General features: G+C 43.9%; 1 protein-coding gene across 2 annotated transcripts; it reads right to left on the bottom strand.

Annotated features, from left to right (window-relative positions):
- Positions 1 to 6,019: 6,019 nt before the first annotated feature.
- On the bottom strand, positions 6,020 to 15,796 carry si:ch73-252i11.1 (uncharacterized protein LOC553517 homolog). 2 transcript variants are annotated; one of them, XM_068585951.1, is made up of 12 exons: positions 15,447 to 15,796; positions 14,563 to 14,698; positions 13,079 to 14,093; positions 12,922 to 12,972; positions 12,695 to 12,821; positions 11,946 to 12,111; positions 10,196 to 10,316; positions 10,015 to 10,111; positions 9,853 to 9,922; positions 7,881 to 8,011; positions 7,462 to 7,613; positions 6,020 to 6,910 (listed from the first exon to the last, which is right to left on the bottom strand). In XM_068585951.1, exons 1-12 carry the CDS (start codon positions 15,707 to 15,709, stop codon positions 6,360 to 6,362), a joined length of 2,880 nt encoding a protein of 959 aa, XP_068442052.1. In that variant the 5' UTR covers positions 15,710 to 15,796; the 3' UTR covers positions 6,020 to 6,359. The 2 variants fall into 2 exon arrangements, with proteins under 2 accessions (XP_068442052.1, XP_068442054.1); XM_068585953.1 differs by having other exon boundaries at positions 13,778 to 14,093.

The following is a 15,796-nucleotide window of genomic DNA, read 5'->3' as shown; positions in this document are numbered from 1 at the left end:
GCCAATTCCCCCCTCTTTCTCTCTCTCTCTCTCCCTCTCTCTCTCTCTCTCTCTCTCTATCTCTCCACAATGCATGCCGGGAACGTGAGGGGTGTAGTCTGTAGTGCCTTCATTACTGCAGTCGGTCCATGAAGCTCAGCATCTATCAGTAAAGGGGTATCACATATGAAGGAGGCAAATAATTCACAGATAACATAACAAATTACACAAATACTATGGTATTTAATTACATTTAATTCAATACACATATTGTGTTGTCTTATTTCCCAAAGCCCTCTGAAATGTATCATACACTTGTGAAATATATATTTAAATCATTTGCAATTAAATAAATAAAAGATTGTAGTTTTTGTATTATATACAGTGTTATTTTTCTCATTTGGACCGCCATGGCACTAAAGTGGTGGTCAGCGAAGCAGCTGATGAACCCACTGTAAACATCTAACAGCTCAAGTTAGCAACTTGCTAATGAACAAAATGGAGCATTTGACAGCTAAAGAACTAGTTATATTTTTTTGAAGGACTTAATGAAGACCGTGATAAGTATTTAGAGAGTAAACAGGCTGTTGGACAATAGTCAGGTGGACAAAAAACACTCCAGATTATTGATAATGTTGCTCTTACTTTGCAAAATATGTTTATAACCACTCTTTGCTAATGTATTAGCCATATTGACATTGTATGTCTGTGTCAAAGTGGACAAAACACTCACTGCTGTTTAATTGAAGCTTTAAGACAATTTCTTGAGCGAAAAAGTCCAGAGCAAGATTAGCAAAATACCACAATTATGCTCTACAACTCAAATTCCTTCGGAGCGTAATAGGCAGCGTATACACATGTGGTGCAGGTGTAAATTGTAAAACACGCGCTATTCTGCTTTCATAATTAGAAAATATACTGTGCATTTGTTTTGTATGGAAGCCCTGTAATACATTTTATATTTCTTGTGAATATAATTCATGTAATTTAATTACCATATATCTTTTGTATATACTCTTGTTCACACCGTGTTTTATTCTTCTTGGGAATATAATGGATGATATTTTCATATATCTATTTTGTATGTCAAACACGCACTCTCACGCTCACTTCATCTATTCCGCCAGGTGAAGGCAGGTGAAGGGTCAGCACGATCTGAGCTCTTAATTCATTCCCTAAATACCTAAAGAAGCAGATATATTCTTCAATAGTTGGTGGAGAGTGAATATTGATTTACATTCATCCGGTCGCTGAAAACACAACTCCAAATACATGCTAATGTTGCTCTGTGTCTGCTGGATGTGTAAATAGGTCAGTGTTTGCTGACCTATTAGCTGTAAGGAACGTCAATGCGCCCCTTCCGTGGCGAATAAATCACCTAATAATACTTGAAAGGGGGCATCAAGGTGCGCTCTCGGGCCTTGCCCTCTGTCATAATCAATTACTACGAAATAGTTGAAGAAAACAAAAAGTTCAATGATGACAATATCTGTCATGCTGATATCAGCAGAGGTAAATATTTCATGACAGTGCTCAGGCACGGAAGAACATGTCGACCCACAGCTGTCACTGATGTAACAGAGTGTAATAACAACATCATTAATCTCATGTAACCCACACTCGCCAGCCGTGACGCCACTGAGGAGCCCCAGTCTGTTTGTTGTGGAGTTGGCTGGCATGAATAAGTATTCTCTGTGTGGTCAAAAAACTATTTTATCTTTGTACATGCATGCCGATATCATATAGATGGAGTTTGTCTTATAAGTTATTCAATTAAATATCGGGTCATAGGTTTTATTTCAGAAGTTCATGATAATAATGAGAGCCTAATTATGACACTGCAGTGTGCTGTCAACACGTTACACAACAGGATCATAAGCACAAAGCAGGATTAAGAAAACCTCTAATTAATTCATGGATAGCAGTGTGAATGAATGTATAAATCCTGGGATTGTGTTGGAGCTAATTACACTTTAATGAGACACGATGGTCCACCTTCCAACCCTCTGAAGGAAACTAGCATATTCACAGATGCTGCGATAGCAACTAATTAATTCCACATTTATTGGTACAATGCAGTGGAATCTTTCATCAGCCTTTAGTTGAGTATTTACAGGAAAAGTATAGGAATCTGAGGCCAAATCACCTTTTTTATGTTTCAGCATTGATTGGATGTTTAACGGTGTCGGCCTGAATTCATAACATAACCAACTCTCTGCCATGAATGCAGTTGTTACCCCGGATCCCTCTCGAATCAGTGAAACAGATGTTGCATCTGAGACACAAACAGAGACACAGGCTGCACCCTAAAGTGCAGCACAAATGTTGTCATCCAATCACAGCGAGACACATCTGCATACGGCAGCTGCACAAAAATACTGTAGAAACTATGCTGTGGGTACAGTCTCAGAGGATTGGTAGTCTATCTCACATTGCATTAGGACCCCATTTCCTGGTATTGTTCTGTATTTCTTCCTAAAACTCAAGACAAGACATTTTCACTTAAATACAACATCAAGCGTTCTATATTAGAGGAAGTTGTTGTATAACTAGAAACATAAAATGTCTGTTGGAAAAGGCTTTTGGGGCCCAATGGCATCACGTGACATCGTCTGACTCTGTTTACCATTTGGTCACTATGAAAGATAAATATATATATTGCTTGAAAGCCTGTAACTTTTCCTGTGGACTCAGCATAGTCACATGGTAATGAACTACTAAGTTATTTGGGACTCAGCCCACAACAGCCTACAGACATGCTAGCAGCTCTGTGTTTTTTAGCTATATGCTAACATCAGCATGCTAACATGCTAGCAGCTCTGTGAGGCTCCACTTGATGTTTTTTAGCTATATGCTAACATCAGCATGCTAACATGCTAGCACCTTTGTGAGGCTCCACTTGATGCTTTTTAGCGAAATGCTAACATCAGCATGCTAACATGCTAGGAGCTCTGTGAGGCTCCACTTGATGCTTTTTAGCCAAACGGTAACATCAGCATGCTATCATGCTGGCAACAACAATGCTAACATGTTGATATTTAGGAGATTAAACATTAACAACATTTGCTAATTGAACTCAACACATTTTTTGTCATACCTACACATTAAATATATTGCATATTCGATCTGATAATGCCACTAAATGAAAGGAAGAGCTCACGGATGATATTATAACTCAATCGGAGGGGGACTTGGATGAACCAAATTTAATGATAATTCATTCAAGGGTTAATTATCATTTGATGAACAAACTGAAATGTCAACCTCACAAGAGGAAAAACCGAGGGACCTTGAAAGGGTTACCAGGATAAGTCGTCTAATGTCAACAGATCTGACATTCAGCAACCCAGATCAAATTGGTGGACTAAAAAGCTGACATTAGAAGAAAGCACTGTCTCTCGAAAAAGCTATTTACAAACCCCACATCCCTCAATAGTAAGTGATACATCTAAGAAAATAGAAAATGATTCATTTGCCTTCACTTTTGTGCCTGCTGTCGCCCAATACGAGACATAGTTAGCGTTCCCCTTTAACAATTGGCTGATCGACAGGTGCGTTATTTACCCATGGAGGCTGCACATACAATAGCTCTGCTGGCCGCAGCTGATACTGAAAGCACCACAGACAGACCTGTCAGAAACCCCTCCTGCTATCAGCCAAATAAATATCTGACTCACTTCCTCTCACCCTCGGGGACTTTTTGCCACTATAGCACTCTTCCATCAACTGGAACAAAACGGCCGTGACTCAGCAGAAACATAAACACCTCACACACCAGCAGGGGTGCGCGCAAACAAGGGAAAGGAGTCATATTTAATTCATAAGCTCTTGTAATGCAGGAAAAACAGATTTCCCGATATGCCGAGGCCTGGAAGCTCCTCGCAGTCGGCTCTGGAGGAGCGACAGACGCAGGCAGAAGGCTGGTTAATGTCAATGGATGTTTACTGCCGCTGGGTGGGCTGTTGCATCCTGCTGGGCACAGCCGCATTTCCCATAGGACAGCTCCATCTTAATGGACAACAAATGCATAATGGAGCACGGTTGCCGGAGGATTGCGTGCACCGGTAGTGACAGCCCAATCCATTCTCGCCCTGGGAATGGTCTCTCCGTAATCTACTGTATCCTCAGAGCTGTCTGTCCTTTTTTTTCCTGCACAAAGAAAAGGCTATATGTTTTCAACCAAAGGGAGATAAATGTTCTTAATTAGTGCTCAACGTTTACAGAACGGGTCCCTTGGGAGATTAACAGTTCTCCACCACCACCAACCCCCAAATATCCACCAGTGCTTGTAAATCCTCTGTTTGGTTAGCACATGAATTGTTCATGTAGTTTTACTTTGAAATGGCACGGGTTTGCATACATTGAGAACATGATATTTAACCAGCTGGAATGATTTCTATTAAGTACTTGTATTGTGCCACACACACCCAAAGGGAAGCCAACATGGAGGTGCCTTAAACCTGCAGTCTTCCTAATGGCCACCAGGGGGCGACTCTTCTGGTCAAGAAGTTTGATTGTATGGAAGTCTACAAGAAAATGACTTTACTTCTGACTTAATTTATTCCCTCAGGAAACATTGTAAACATGAGTTTATGGTCTCAGTCGCTAGTTTCAAGTCTTCTTCCATACAGCATGATGTTCATTTAGCAAATTATGGTCCCATAATGTACGAAATATAAAAGGTCCCGTAAAGTATAACATACCGTAAAGCACAGTACGCTTCAGGGTGTGGCTATCTTGTGAATGACAGGTCTACCACATTCTGTGAGTTATCCCATTCAGAGTTTTTATTTATTTGACAGAGTTATGCAGGAGAGATTGGAAGCTAAAGACGGACAGAGTGAACCTCCACTCTTCGACGTCGATAGTGGTATTTGAAAATAAAAAGGATACAAATATAAGGAAAGAATATGTAGAAACAAAAATGCCATTAATCATTCAAATGTAAAGACTAAGCAGTAAAACAAAAAGAAAATACATTGTAGAAATTGCATAACAGTTCAAGTTAATAGGTTGAGATACATTACAATACATTGCAAACAAACAAGATGGAGACGGCTGAGTTCTCAAGCGCATCTGTCAAAGTGTCTTCTCTTGAATTGCTTTTAGATATTGTGCTTGATTTTTTAATGTATTTTAGAAGACGCTATAATGCTTCGTGGAGCTGAGGGGAACTGCAGTGATAATTCAGTGGTTTTGTCACAAATGCGCTCGAGTTTAGAGCAAACTCATGTTCATATAGATTATTGCAGAAATGTAGAGGGAACTCTCATCTTGACATGCAGCCATATTCACATTCCCACTGCTGACTGTCAGGACAAACAACAGGAGGTGATTACCAGTGAATGTATACTGTGCGGCGGGGGGGTTCCAGGCTTAATCTCTGATGTCACAGGAAAACTCCAGCGGTCATATTGATCATTTTTCATGCCCTGCCTCATTTCCCTAAGAGGATCCACCCGACCGCTGGTGGCCTTTTCAATTCACTTGAGACGGAGGAAGAAGTGCAGCTTTTAACGGCAACAAACAAGTCCATATAACGCAACCCTGAAAGGAAAACAGTGCTTCTGTGTACAGTTTACGCATTTATTTTATTGATTTATTGATTTAAAAGCACAAAATCAGCAGAGTTTTCCAACAGTACAATTTGGAAATTACTGTTACACACTCAAACCGAAAAAAGCTAGAAAAGGTGCTTTAACTTCAAACATCCTACAAACATATTACAAAACCGTATTTAAAAAAAGCTATTAGTGTCATGACTCATTTTAGGACGCAGATAAGGATTCTGTCGCCCTCTACTGGTTGAGGAGCTATGCAGCAGAATATTGTCTGTAATGATTGCTATACAGGATGTATTGGTCATTAGAGACAGGACGATTTGAAGGCCGTTGTGATGAATACAATTCCCTGAGCAAATGTCTGTCTCTGCATTTCATGAACATTTAGGTTAACCACACCTCAATAAGCGCTTTCCCACCTGTCGGTTTTTAGTGGGACAGAAATAAAGTAGAAAGTCGAAATATCACAACAATTTTGTTTTTAAGGGAAAAGTTGATGTAGCGATAAAAGAAAAAATGCTAAGTCAACTTACTTTAGGATGAAAAATCGGTTGCTGTGAACTGAATTTATATTTCCCTCTACTCGACTGTCTTCATCCTGGTGATTGATTATTGTAGTGTGAGCATGTTCTTCCACATAAACAAACACTCTTAAGTGATACAACTGTGTGAAAGTCACTCTACTCCTCATTGCACTCTTTAATGGATACCATTGTCAAACTACCCAACGCAGTCTGCACAAGCGCCATCAAGCTCCTTGAATTATCATTATTCATAAAGAAGAGAAAAAAGAGGCCTGCCCTCACGGCACCCTCGTCCCTAAGCTATGACACAGGAATCATTCTTCTTGGGGGGTGTAGGAGGAGATGGCGTTCGTCGAGGTACTCGACGGGTGGGTGGGGAATATGAGAGTGGTGGGGGGGTGTAAGAATATGAGCTGGATCTGTATGTGGGTGAACTGGACAGAGAAAAATTCGTGCTGTAGGTCGGTTGGTGAGCCGGTCTCGGCAGTGGGGTCGGCACTGGTCTCGGCACTGGGGTCGGCACTGGGGTCGGCACTGGTCTCGCCACCGGTGCTGGCGCCGCGGGGTACATGGTGGTGACGGATGATTGCGTGGCCTTGTACTGCAGCAGGTACTCGGGGTAGATCTGGGGCTTGTCAAACACGACGAAGATGGAAGGATTCATAACGTCGTCGACGCAGCTGTCGAAGAAGTTTATGTCCCCGCCGTCCTTGGCGGGAGGTCGGCGGTAGCTGGAGTGCCCCTTGGTGTAGTGGCCCACCAGCACCCGGGAGATGAACATAGATTTGACATCAGCGTCACCGGTGTAGCTGTGGGAGTATTTTGCGTCCCGGGCAAAGTAGCTACCTGTGTTTGGACACGGAGATTAACATTTTGGGGATTATTGTAACGCTATTACACAGTATGTGGAAAGACAGTAGGTTGATAGCGTAAATAAACCAGGGATTATTCAAGCGTTTTGCTTAATCTGTATTGTTGAATAAACAATTATTTGTTTTGCTAAAAGAAAAATATTTTTTCCTTTCTCACAATAAGAAGTTTTCAGGGCGAACGCCACTAAGCTAGCAAAGAGGACGCCATTAATGTTTTACAGCATCTGCTTGGTGACGCGGTTGAAGCCGTTAGAAAGAATATATTTCCAACATGAAACTGGTTACAGACATCTAAACTGCCCCAGAAACATATATTAGACCAAATGTGTCAGCTGACAACACATGAGGTAAACAATAAGTTCCATTTGGTTTGGGTGAACTGTTCCTTTAGATTTATGTGAAAGGCTCTGATCTAAGAAACAGTCCTGTCCTCTCAGACTAAATCCTCTTAATTGAATACAGCAACTGCACATTTTACATTATTAAATCAGTAAGTGGCCCACAGCGCGTATGTCTTCAGCTCACCTTGACCAAAAACAGTTCCATTAACTCCACAGACTCTCCAGTCAAAGTTGGTGTGGCAGATGACGTCTACGTATTTGGAGTCGGTGCCGTGAAAAAGCTGTTTTTCGGTCACGTTGCGCCCGTGGTTGTTGTTCTTCATCTGATTCTTCTGCCTTTATTGAGGAAGGATAAATCAGAAACTGTAAGTCAAGCCGATACCTTTGGGAACGAGTGCTAACATTAAGAGGAACTGGAACCTACTGGCAACCACACGGTAATAATAAATACTAATACGTGAACGTGTTATTTCCTCTTTGAAAAAGTTGCACAGTCTTGCGTTATTAACCTGAGAGTGCCGGTTATCTGTTATAATGACAACCTGAGAAGATGTTAAACACACAACCACTCGGATGGATGACATTTTAAAATCCCACACGTACCATTGAAAGAGCTCCCAAAGGGCTTTGTTCTGAATCCTCTCAATTTTGACGATGTCAAAGCCCCTCAGAGATTGACGGAAAAGAGTCTCGAGCTCCTTAAATTCATCCAAGGACCGCAGGAGGGGGACTCGCTGGAAGACACACAAAGAAAAACAGAATTATTTTTCAAACAGGCGTACAATTAATGCTTCAACATATTTTTCTCGGGGCAGCAGAAACAAGTTGTGACGACATTACATTTCATTAAGCTGAGGCTTTTATCCAAAGCGACTTACACTAAGTGCATTCAACCATGAGTACAAAGTCAGAACAGGGAGTTACAGGAGTCAGGGCGCGAGATGATCAGAGACCGGACCAGAACCTGTGCCGCCTTCTGAGTGAAAGGGGACATATTGTCCTGATGTTGCACAGCAGCGTTGGCAGTCAGGGAGAGTTGACTGTCCAGTGTCACACCGAGGTTCTTGGCAGTCGGGGTCAACACTGAGTTGTTAAAAGGTAATAGTCAGGTTGTTGGTGGGAGAGCCTTTTCCTTGAAGGAAAGGTAGTTCAATCTTCCACTGAGAGATGTCTGTCAGACAGGCAGAGATTCGTGCTACTACCTGTGTTTCTGATTGGGGATACGAAAGGTGTCATCAGCATAGCTTTGGTAGGAAAAGCCACGCGAGCCAAGGGGCTTGGTGTACAAAGAGAAGAGGAGAGGACCCAGGACAGAGACTTGAGGGAACCCAGTAGTGAGAGGACAAGGTTCAGACACAGATCCTCTCCAAGTTATACAAGAAATATGCAGACATCGTCACAACACACACGCCCTGATGTGAATATTAAGCAACACTAAGTCAAATTTCTGTCTTCTCCATTGAATGTATCAACAGCAAACAGTTTAAACGGGCTGCCGGCTGAAAGGGAGCTGTAGCGCTCGAGTCACCTGCAGCCAATGTTGAAGAACGACCGCTTTGCTCTTGCTGGTGGCACAACGACCTGCAGCATTTATGACTTTTCTTTATGACACATCAGCACCTCTACGGGTCAAAGCTGCTGCTGCTGCTGTGCCTTTGGCCTCCAGGTGCAGCGGGTTGGACTGCAGGCCGTCGACCTGGCTTCACATTGATGACACAGTCTGTCCTTCTTCCTCCATTAGTTCGAGGCAGCAATTTTGCTCCTTATTTTTTTTAATTATTATTTATTATTACTGTGAAAAACAAAAAGACCAAAGCCAACAGTGTGTTAGAGGGTCTCTACTTTTGAAATGTACTACTCCGTCTGTGGCACTATGCCACTGGATCCTACTGTAGATGTAAATCTTCACTTTCTGAATGGGTTCCCACATGGTTGAGTTTATTTAGCATCAGATGAATAAATGTAATGTAAATGAGTCATGAATGCATAGTTTTATCTAAAGCCGAAAGTAACACAGCTGGGCCCTGTGATCTTTATCCAACATTACTTCAACAAGAGACAACTGTGTGTTTGTTGGGGACTATTTTCAGCAGCGGATTAATATGTATTTGGACTATCTACCGCAGCAGAATGGGACTGATGAGCAACCGTGTCATGTTCATTGTAATGAAGGAACATCCCACCCTGTGCATCAGTGACTCACCCCCATGTGTCTTCAGCGGCACAGAACACTTGTTCCCCTTTTAACCAGTTTGAGTGACAAAAGAAAGATAAATAGACTTTCTGAAAACCCAGTCTGCTTCACGTCGTGACTATAGTGAAAACATCTAGAAAACACCATTGCTGGACTTGGAAAAATACATTTAGCTCAGTGCTAATATTGACTTTTATTCTCTATACAATGATGTCGTGGATTCGGCTATTTCTAGCAGTTAAGTCTTGTTTTTCGAAAACACGTCACAGCATTTACATTCGCATAACTTCTAAGCAGTGGACACAAATGTTAGCCAAAATCATAGACGCTTGTAAGTTACGTTTCCAAGGCAGTTTTTAAGACGTGGTGCATTCACAATACCATGAATCCCGTTGGTGGAATCTGCTTCTTGTCCCAGCTGTCGGGTACTCCGGTGATAATCTGTGGCCTTCTGTGTTTCGAAAGCAAAGCACGATTAGTTGTACTGTGAGGTGAAGGTGGAAAACACGAGTGGGACAACACAACACATTTGAGACGTCGTACCTCACTCTTCTTGTTAGGACGTCATTCGCGGAGACAAACTGGGGTCGTCTTTTCACCGGCCTCTTGGTGCCGTAATGCTTGTTTGTTTGTATCATGTCTGGGGAAAAGAAGATATTAACATGACTTCTTCAAAATGCACGAGAGTGGAAACGGAGAGATCTGTTGTGTGATATTTGTTTACCCGGGAAGCTGAGTGAGTATGACTGTGAACCGGCGGTGAAGTCCACCACATCTTTGTCATTGGCCAGAAACCTCAGCTCCAGCGTGGCGCTGTCCATGTTCGCTGCTTTTTGTCCAGCCGCCTGCAACGCGAGACAGAGAAGTTTTTTTACCTCAAAACGTGACGAGTGACCAATCAGGAGCGAGTTGCTATTGTGTCTGAAAAAGACTTTTACCTGCAGAACTCAAATTGTTTGCTGCAGTTAATTCAGTGCAATGCCCATCGTTACACACTTATCTCATACGCCAACCACAGCAAGCTTTATGCTAAGCTCTATGCTAAGCTAAGCTAACCAGCTTCCAGCACTAGTTTCATATTTTACATGAAGACAAAAAAATCTTTGAATCTAACCCTGCAAGAAAGCAAATATAGATTATGTTACTTAATGGTGTATTTGTAGCAATATGTTTGCATCATTGTCCAGCAAAAACATTTTAAAATAAAATGTAAATGAATTCAAGTTTAAAATACAAAAATTTAAATTTCAGCACTTGAATTCAGTTGACTAAGCGTGAACATGCCGTCTGATCCCTGATGGGGTTTTCATCAGAACTGGGACGTGTATCCCGACACTTTTAATTCATAATGATAACGCTGTGTTCACATGCTGTGTCTGAATGTAGGAAATCTGCAACCTCAGAGGACACAAGTACAACTGTTGAGACGAGCTCAGCTTTGAAAGTGGGATCCGCTTCAGCTGAGGGCGCTCCAGTAAAATGTCTCAATTCAATCGTCCGACACGAGCGTGACAAATTATAATTCATGCAACCAGGCTACGATCTCCTCCGCTGCTAATCTCTCTCCTGGCGTTCACCGCCATGCAGCCGGAGCGCCATCTACAAACTGATAATGCGATAGAGGACTTGTACTTTGGCAAAGCTTCACTATTCTTTTTTTTTTCTCATTGTGTGCAAAAGGTTTCCGGAGTGAGCTGTAGACGCCACAGCAGCGTTTAGGGCTGTGGCACGACTGCAAAATGTTACAGAGTACATTTTTTTCTTCCGCTGTTGGTGCCATTCCCTATGCCGCTCCTCCGTTTGCCAACTCACACCGGTTCCTTATCGATGAGGAACTGTGTCAATGTTTACACGGCCTGTGTGGCGTGGCGTGATCGGAGCAACGACTTCAAACCTTGATCAGACAAAGTGTAATGGTCAGATAGTATACACCAGGGTTAGCTCGAGTACTGGGACGTCCCCTTTTCAGAATATTACCCATAAAGCATTAAAAAAAAAAGAATGTGACAGATCACAGGAGATTCGTGACATTTTTTGTGTTTTGGTATGTTGGACCTCCCACCACTGAGGGACGTATTCGGTCAAGTGAGACGAGGCAATATAATCAGGAGGCGCACGAGTGCCAGCTGTTGCTTCATTGCAGAAGCAAACTGTTTTTGACCGTGGTACAGGAGATGTCAATATGGTAACATAGGGATATGTGTTGGGTTTATTTTATGGGTTTGATCATCTGCCAAGGTTCTGCCAGGACGTAGTTATCATTTTGTTTTGTATCAAGAAATATGCAACTGTTAATAAACTACCTGGACGTGTACACCTGGACATTGGTCATCAATTACACATCAGGGAGCAACCAAGTAACGACCTTAGTTTTTATTGGATAGGCGACGAGGCCACTGCACCAGCCTTTAAACTAGCGTGCCCTGCTGTCATCTCCAAGTCACCCGGCCTCGACAATAACTCCAGATACTCACAGCCGAGGCGTAAACGGTCCACTTCCCGCACTCGTCCTCCCAGTACCAAACCCACTCGGTGGTGTGGAGGTAAGTGGGCTCGAGCACAGAGTTTGTGGTCGAGAGTCGCCGCACTTTGTCCGATCCGCGGGTCATCGTGTCGAAATGCACTGGTGGGCTGCCGGTACTAACATACAGAAGAAATTAATAACCATTAATTCATACAGCTCACTTCATTTGAACAGCGAGTCATCTATTACGTGCAGAAGTATCGGTTTTATTTGGATCAATATTGAGATTTCTTTCCAACAAAACATGACCTTACAGCTCATGTTTACGGGTCTTAAATCATATTTTAAGTGTTTTTTCTTTTTAATCCAGCTACAGAAGGACAAATTAAACAATATTTCATGGTGAGTTCACTCTGCACTGGTAAGAAGAAATCTAAACAACCAGATTCTCTCAGTAAATAAACTATGTCATTGATTTACACAGAGTGATGCTCCTCTGCTGCATGTCCAACCCAACAAACCAGTATTATATTGAACTAGAGACGCAAAATGCTTCAAATATCTCTGCATCGGGATTTTATTTTTACGTTGGTATTCTTGTTCTCATGATATAGTTGTTGTCGGGATCAAACAAACAAAATGTAACGTGTGGATTAGAGAGCATTAGGGAGGCTGAGAGGAGCCAGCTGTTTGCCTCAGAGTCCATATAGACCTCCATATCTACCCAGATCTATATGTATCGGGTATATCATACTGTACCTGTATGTGTTTTTAGGGTCACAGTAGTGCTTCTCGATCGCCTCGTTCTCAGGCAGGGCGGCCCACCGATCGCCCTCTCTGACCTCCCATTTGTACGGCATCTTGTCGTGGACTTTAAAGCATTGCTCTGAGAAGACATTGATCATGAATACAAAAAAAAAACGTTTGACAATCACAAAACAACTGCATTTATTTCTGTTTAATGTGACGACATGTCATGTACTCACCATCGTGTTTACAGTGTCCTTTGATGAAGAACATGCATATCTCCGTTTTATCTGAAGGACAAAAACAAAAAGAGCACCGTGAAGTGTTGTGTTCATTTTTTACATTTTCTCTCAAACGACATTTGTAATGAGAGAGTTTGCAGCGGGCGTAGTTCACCTCTGACGGGCCTTGGCCTTGTGCTCGACCCGCCACCGCCACTGCCTCCGCTAATGCCTCCGCTAATGCCTCCGCCAACGCCTCCGCCAACGCCTCCGCCAACGCCTCCGCCAACCTCGGCGGCCTTAGCCTTGGCGATGGTGGCGAGAATGTCGTTAATGGAGCTGGTTTGCTGCAGCGGTTGATGGTCGCTGCTATTGCCGCATCGCTCCCTGGCAGCTGTGGGATTTAGTTTTCCGCCGCCATTGCCGCTAGCGCCGCCGCTGCCGCCAACGCCATCCTCTGCCTTGGCAAAGGCGTCGTAGGCTTTGGCCGTAGCGGCGAGCATGTCGTTAGTGGAGCTGGTTTGCTGCAGCGGTTGATGGTCGGCGCTATTGCCGCCTCGCCCGCTGGTGGCTGTCGAAGTTTTATCCAGATTTAGTTTTCTGTTCTGGCTATTGTGGGAGACGTTACTGGCGAAGAAATTGAGCGGCAGCGCGGCGCTTAGTCCATCTTCGGTGTACAGGTCAAAATCATCAACATTCACGGCGAGGTCGTCGGGGGAAGTGGTTCGTTGCCGCACAGGATTGTCGCCCTGGTTGCCCCTGTTGCCTCTGCCGCCCCTGTTGCCTCTGTTGCCCCCGTTTCCTCTGTTGCCCCTGTTACCTCTGTTGCCCATGTTACCTCTGTTGCCCATGTTACCTCTGTTGCCCATGTTACCTCTGTTGCCCCGCTGACCACCTCCTCTTCGGTTCCACTGCCCTCGTTCTGGGTCCAGACCATTGTCGGCGCTCTTTCTGTCGATGTACTTCAAGGCCATTATGTTCGCATAAACAGCCCTGAGGGAGGGAATGAGGTCATCGGGCACGTTTCTCTCATGCAGGCACTTGTACGGCTGTGAGGAGGTAAAATCATGGGGCTTGGAGCAGCTGCAGTCGCGGTTCATATACCTCTCGCACATATGCATCCTCTTGCAGTCATAGCCATCCCCGCACAGGCCGAACTCGCCGCCGCCATTGTTGAAATTGTGACATATCTGGTAAAGGGAGAAAAAAGGGTGGTTACAATCAAGCAAGGCAAGAAAATTCTACAAGGTCTTCCTACAATAGACTAGAAACATAAAGCCCAAAGGCGTGAACCATTTTTAAAGACTTGTAACACAATCCCTCGTGGTGAAAAATACAGTGAATTGTCCCAAAAACTTATCCTCCATTTGCAGCTTGTAATTTGTCCCTGAATTTTGTCACAACGGCTGTTTTTCTCAAGATCCTTGATGGTGCACCTTCTGTCTTGTAATTGCAATTGAAAAAAAAGTTTTTTACAATTATCTGGTGGGCCGAGCTGGACCCTTTGGCGGGCCAGATCTGGCCCCAGGCCGTATGTTTGACACCCCGGCTCGAGGGTCTCAAACCATCATGTTTTCAGGAGGGCCCCTTCCGTAGGCGGTGGCAACTGATCCGAGAATCGGAATTTGGAAAACCCGCTCTGATTGAAGTCCAACTTACGTCGGGCAGCAGAAAGTTGTCGGTCTGCAGCAGCAGCGTGCGCAGCTCCGTCCGACTCAGACTCTCCAGTTTATGCTCTGTCAGCAACGCCATATTGTAATCGGAGTCCAGCTGATGGGAGAACTTGCATCTTGTACTGTCATGAAAAAGCACAGGACGTGAAAACAGAAGTTAGAAAATACGGTTGCTTCCGGAAAAGGTATGGTATATACAAAGTGTGAGAATTTGGTTCAAAATTTACAGTGACTATTTGGAAAATATGCTTATTTTATGGCCCCTACTTTCGGGTGACACACAAAGGCCGTGTCTCAATATGTGTTCTTCTCTGTACTCGTGGACTGTCATTAGTCGCTGCCCAAGCGCGCGCGCGCGCACACACACACACACACACACACACACACACACACACACACACACACACACACACACACACACACACACCCGCACCCGCACACACACACACACCAGCTGATGATGATGTCATCAAGTCAGCTGCTGTTCCAGTTGTAGAAAGACCGTCCTCCGTCCTCCTGTCCTTGACAGTTTGGACGGAGTACACAAGTCTGTACTTTGTGTACTTGGTATTGATAAACGGCCACTAGCCCGTCGGCGTCTGCGAGACTTTACAACAGCGCCGTCGGCCAACTTGAATAACAAAGGTACATGAACGCATCACGCAGGTCGAGGCCTTTCAAACACGTCATTAAACGCACCGAAACGAACCTGATATCGTTATGCACTGAATGGCTTTAATTACATTTAGAAAATGTCTATTAATCGAATTTAAATTTAAAAACAACAACTAAGATATATTTGAAGTATAGTCGCAGGCCTCTCCTGCCCAGCACTCACGTTAAGCCTCGTGCCTAACCTATTTAAGTTACCTGAACGGACAGTTTCCGGTGAAGAGGAACTTTTTACACAGGTGCAGCTTGTTGCAGGGCCCCGGACACGCAATGACTCTGCACATCTTCAGCCGGGTCCTGGCCACCACCTTCTGCTGCCCGAAGGGACAACACAGGGCAAACCTCTCCTGGTTGCGGATGATATCATCAATAGCGTCGCCTGAGCCGAGGTTACACGTCAAATAATCGGCGTCGACAGCTCCTTGATTATCGAGGATGAACTTCAGTATTACGGACTCCATGGTTTGGGCTCGGCTCCTTCCGCGTATCCTTCCGCCTCCCGACACCCACTGGACAGACAACTGCAGCTGAGCGCCTGCGTCTGTCGG

This window comes from Clinocottus analis, unplaced genomic scaffold (assembly GCF_023055335.1).
Source record: "Clinocottus analis isolate CAN_PGR_092001 unplaced genomic scaffold, fCliAna1.0.p SCAF_20, whole genome shotgun sequence".
In the NCBI taxonomy this organism is placed as follows: domain Eukaryota; kingdom Metazoa; phylum Chordata; class Actinopteri; order Perciformes; family Cottidae; genus Clinocottus; species Clinocottus analis.
Note: the sequence above shows the minus strand (reverse complement) of the source record. Positions and strands in the feature narration are given on the sequence as shown.